The sequence below is a fragment of the Primulina huaijiensis genome, chromosome 16, assembly GCF_012295235.1.
Source record: "Primulina huaijiensis isolate GDHJ02 chromosome 16, ASM1229523v2, whole genome shotgun sequence".
Classification (NCBI taxonomy): domain Eukaryota; kingdom Viridiplantae; phylum Streptophyta; class Magnoliopsida; order Lamiales; family Gesneriaceae; genus Primulina; species Primulina huaijiensis.
In genome coordinates this window covers 14,977,996-14,982,413 of record NC_133321.1, presented here as the reverse complement: position 1 = coordinate 14,982,413, position 4,418 = coordinate 14,977,996, and the positions used below count along the sequence as shown (strand labels likewise).

Here is a 4,418-nt window from a genome sequence, read left to right as displayed (position 1 = left end):
ATGTGCATTGGATTTGATCCATTTTATTATTAGCTGCAATTTGTTGGAAGAGTTGTGAATTGGATTTGACGTTGGCGCATCCTCTTTGAAGCTTTGCGAGTATAGTTTCTGTTCAGAGGCGTTAGGCAATATTCATCGTCCGAAATGTTATGTTTGCCGTAATATTGGGCAGAGGTGGTGTAGTAATCGTAGTTTTTTTGCATTTTCTTGGCTTGTTTTAGCCGTCCTTGTTGCCTGCCCTGGAAGAGTTGTGGAATAAAATTCCAAATTTATAGATGGTTCATGTCCAAAAGATATAGATGGTTCATGACTTCCGAAGAAACCATTATATAACTTATTGATCAATTGATGTCGATAACACCTGGAGTTGTTTTTTCCCGTAATTAGCTTGGCATTAATCAGATTATAGCCTTTATTCCATTTTCAGAATATTTTAATGATTGTTCTTTCAAAGGAATATAAAAAGGGTGATTTTCCAGCATTAGTGGGAATATGAGAACCCAAAAAATACAAAAAAAAAAAAAGAAGAAGAAAGAGACAGAAATCAAAATAACCATGTGCAGCAGAGGCTAAAAGGTAACTCAACAAGATTTAGATAGAACTCATAACAGGTCAGATGTACTAGAGACATTGTTTTGGATCAATGATCATTCAAAAAACAGTTCGCACTAGCGGCACTAAATAACAGCATGAGGTAAAACATTAGCTTCCAACAAAGATCCATAATGTACCACCAAAAGTCTACAAAAATACCAAGAAACATTGTCTTCGTGTGCAATTACACTACTGAACTTGCACAAAGGGTCTTCCTTCAATTACTACGTCCCTGAACAATATTAAAACATTAATTAGAAACAATTTATAAAAAAGTTAAAAAAAATGTAAACAAAATTCCTTACTCGTGATGAATGAGGACCCCCGAAATTGTAAGGAAATAAATTCATTTGATCACCTAAATGAATGTTTGCATTACCCTCCTGTATCTTAAACAAAAAAAATATATAACATAGCAAGTCAAAAAAAGTAACTTATAAGGAAATAAATTCATTTGATAACCATTATATTTGGCGACGGAAGAAATTGTTGAGTGTGTCCGAATGTGGAAGGGAATTGCGATATTGTCAAATTTGAGTGTTGTTGTGATGAAATTCCATTGCTCATTTCTCGTGTGTTGGTGGTTTTTTGTGAACTTTGTCCTTTCTTTTTTGCTCCTTTAGCACCTAGGAAATCAAACAAAGTAACAACAATTAATTCAAGTCAAACATCGTACGCAACGTTACAACAACATAACTACTCACTTAATTGAAAATATGCAAACTTACTTGAAACTTCTATTTTCTCCTTTCTTTTTCCTTTTCTTTTTTTGCTCTTAGCATCCCAGTGTCGTGTAATATTAATATTAGTAGCTCCTTTGGCTTTAGCAGTAAGTGGGTTACTTATGCAAACTCCAAAACTTCGAATGTCATCACAATGTGTCTCATCATCTACACTTAACTTTGATACAAGGTTAGAGATTTCATCTTTTGCACTGTCAACCAATCCATATAAGATTTTTCTTGCCTCCTCATGAGATTTGCTCAGTTGAGTTAGATCATAGGTTGATCTCATTATTTTGTTGACAAACACCATTTCAGATACATGACTAGCACCACCCCTTCTACTTTCGTCAAAGTCAAATGCAACTCTATTTCTTACATTCTTCATCCACCTCTTCAAGATATAACATTCTGGTATAACAGTGACATCCATACAATTAAACACCATCAAAGCATGCTTACACAAAATCCCCATTGTCTCAAACTTATGACAACTGCAATTTATTTCATGACTTTGCTTATTGAACACCACATATCGAACCCTTGAATTTTCATCATGAGAATTTACTTTGATTTGAATCCAATTCCAGTCATTACCAAAACAAGATGGTAGTTCAACCGATTTGCAATTCAATGAATTAACCATTTCAACTTCGAATATATGATATATAGACATCGAATAAACATTAGAAGCATTGATCAACAATGGATGGTTTTTCAATATCTGTTAAGGATTACCATGGCGACAACGAGTATCTTCAGTCTTCCCCCTTTCCCGCCAGTTATTTTGAATCTTCTCATAATTCAGCACAAAGTCATACAAAGAACTCATTTTGTTACCTGCCTTTTTTAAAACCATATTCGTCACTTCACTTCTTGAAGTAGCCAAAAGTCCCGCACTAAACCTTCCATTCATAAAAGAAATAGACCATTTCTTCTTAAACTTGTACATATCATTCAACCATTTATGACCATCCAAATCATATGTTTCAATCATATACTTCCATGTGCTCTCAAATTCATCTTCACAATTACAATGATTCATGCATTTATACCACAATCCTTTAAAAGCAGAATCACAATTTAAACTCCCAAAATGTGAAGGAGCATTTTGATTTATATGCCATTGACATAAACGATGATGTGATAGTGGAAAAATTGTTTCTATGGCATTCATCATGGCTTGACATTGGTCTGAAAAGATAGTTTGTGGTCGTCGTCCATTCATAGAATCAAGAAATGTTGCAAACAACCATTCAAAAGAACTTTGAGTTTCATCTGACATAAAGGCCAAGCCAAACAATACATTCTGCATATGGTGATTTAAACCAACAAATGGAGCACATATTAAATTATACTTATTTGTCCTATATGTCGTATCAATCGATAAGATATCACCAAAATATTCATAATCAACCTCGCATCTGTAGTCCCTAAAGAAAAAGTTCATCACCCTATTATCATCATCCAATTGAACATTCCAGTAAAAATAATTCTCCTTATTAGCCTTGTTTATAAAATATTGAATAAGTGCAGTGGCATCTCCATTCTCAACTTTGGTATGTTTTTTCAACCGACTCATATGGTCATATGCGTCCTTTATAATAAAACCTATATTTTGTGGCCCACATGCTTCATTTTCTATAAAAGAGACAACATTAGAGACGGATATTCCAACATTTACCATAGCTTCTAGAGTAGACTTCTTTGCATATGATATATTACGTGCCGATCTTAGCAAGTGAGTTTGATCAGGTGCAAATATCTCATGGTTATGCTCTTCAAAAAATCTACTCACCCGCCATTCACACCATTTTTCCCTTGTAATCTTCAATTTAGCTTTACATTGTGTTCTAACGACCGGCTTTTGATAAACTGGAATCCTTTTACTTGAACATTTCTCATCTTTTAAACCTTCACATGAACAATGAAATTCTTTTGATTGAAGTTCATTGGTTTGGGAAAAATATCGTTGATCACCTTTCCTCACACTAAATCCCTTGGCATGCGCATATTGACAATACAATAAATAAGCATCTTCAACGCTGTTCACAACCTGACCCACTTCCAATTTACTCTCCAAAACATGGACAAAAGAGTTTTCATTCGGTACCTCAACATTTCCAGCTTCTTGATTGTTGTCTCCTCCCACCTCTTCAAGTGACAGTTGATTGTTATCTTCCATTCTCAAGCAGGAAACCAACTGGATCAATAAAAAAACAAGATGAATTTAAGTATTTAATATAACACAAGGCAAATGAACTTCATCAACTGACTCGTGTCATACCGCAATTCTTTCTACTCTTATAGAGAAATCTTTGAATATATATATATTTTAACTATTTAAAAAGTTGTATAATACGACATATTTTAACATTGGGGCAGCGGAGCAAGCAGATCCCAATTCCGCGGACAAAAAGAATCAACCATTGGGGCAACGGAGCAAACAGAAGATTCTACCATGGAGTTCATGGGAATTATTTCAACAAATGTATTTGTTAGATTGTTTCCGTTCACTTGCCAGTCTGAGGATAAATTAAATGCAATATAGATTCCAGGATTTTCAGTCTCCTCCGACTAAATGTTGGTAACCGTATCCATTTCCTCCGCACAAAAATTCAAATTACTCTGATATAGTACCAATTACACCTCTCCCAGAAAAATCAGTAACAATAATGAGCTTCCTGGATTAGAATGAACAGCTTTAATTTTAATCAAAATGGTTAAAGAAATTAAAAAGGAATATAAAGATAAACAGAGAGCAAAAGATTCAGAGAGCATTGCTCGATTATTTTTCCTTAATATGTTTCAAGTGTTCAAATTCAACACTCAAAACTAGTCTTCAGAAAACATCTAAAAAGAGGGAAAAATCAATGCCGCCTAAAAAAAAATGTGTACAGTGGCTTCTTTCTTAGGTTTATTTACATTTACATGAACCTACGCAATGAAGGATTTATTTAGANGAACTTCATCAACTGACTCGTGTCATACCGCAATTCTTTCTACTCTTATAGAGAAATCTTTGAATATATATATATTTTAACTATTTAAAAAGTTGTATAATACGACATATTTTAACATTGGGGCAGCGGAGCAAGCAGA

General features: G+C 34.0%; 1 protein-coding gene across 3 annotated transcripts; it reads right to left on the bottom strand.

Moving 5' to 3' along the window:
• Window positions 1-628: 628 nt before the first annotated feature.
• Window positions 629-3,536, bottom strand: LOC140961964 (uncharacterized). 3 transcript variants are annotated; one of them, XM_073420768.1, is made up of 4 exons: window positions 1,323-3,536; window positions 1,057-1,220; window positions 900-983; window positions 629-826 (listed from the first exon to the last, which is right to left on the bottom strand). In XM_073420768.1, exons 1-4 carry the CDS (start codon window positions 1,990-1,992, stop codon window positions 812-814), a joined length of 933 nt encoding a protein of 310 aa, XP_073276869.1. In that variant the 5' UTR covers window positions 1,993-3,536; the 3' UTR covers window positions 629-811. The 3 variants fall into 2 exon arrangements, 1 of the variants encoding a protein (XP_073276869.1); XR_012172424.1 differs by having other exon boundaries at window positions 900-977.
• Between the last annotated feature and the right edge of the window lie 882 nt (window positions 3,537-4,418).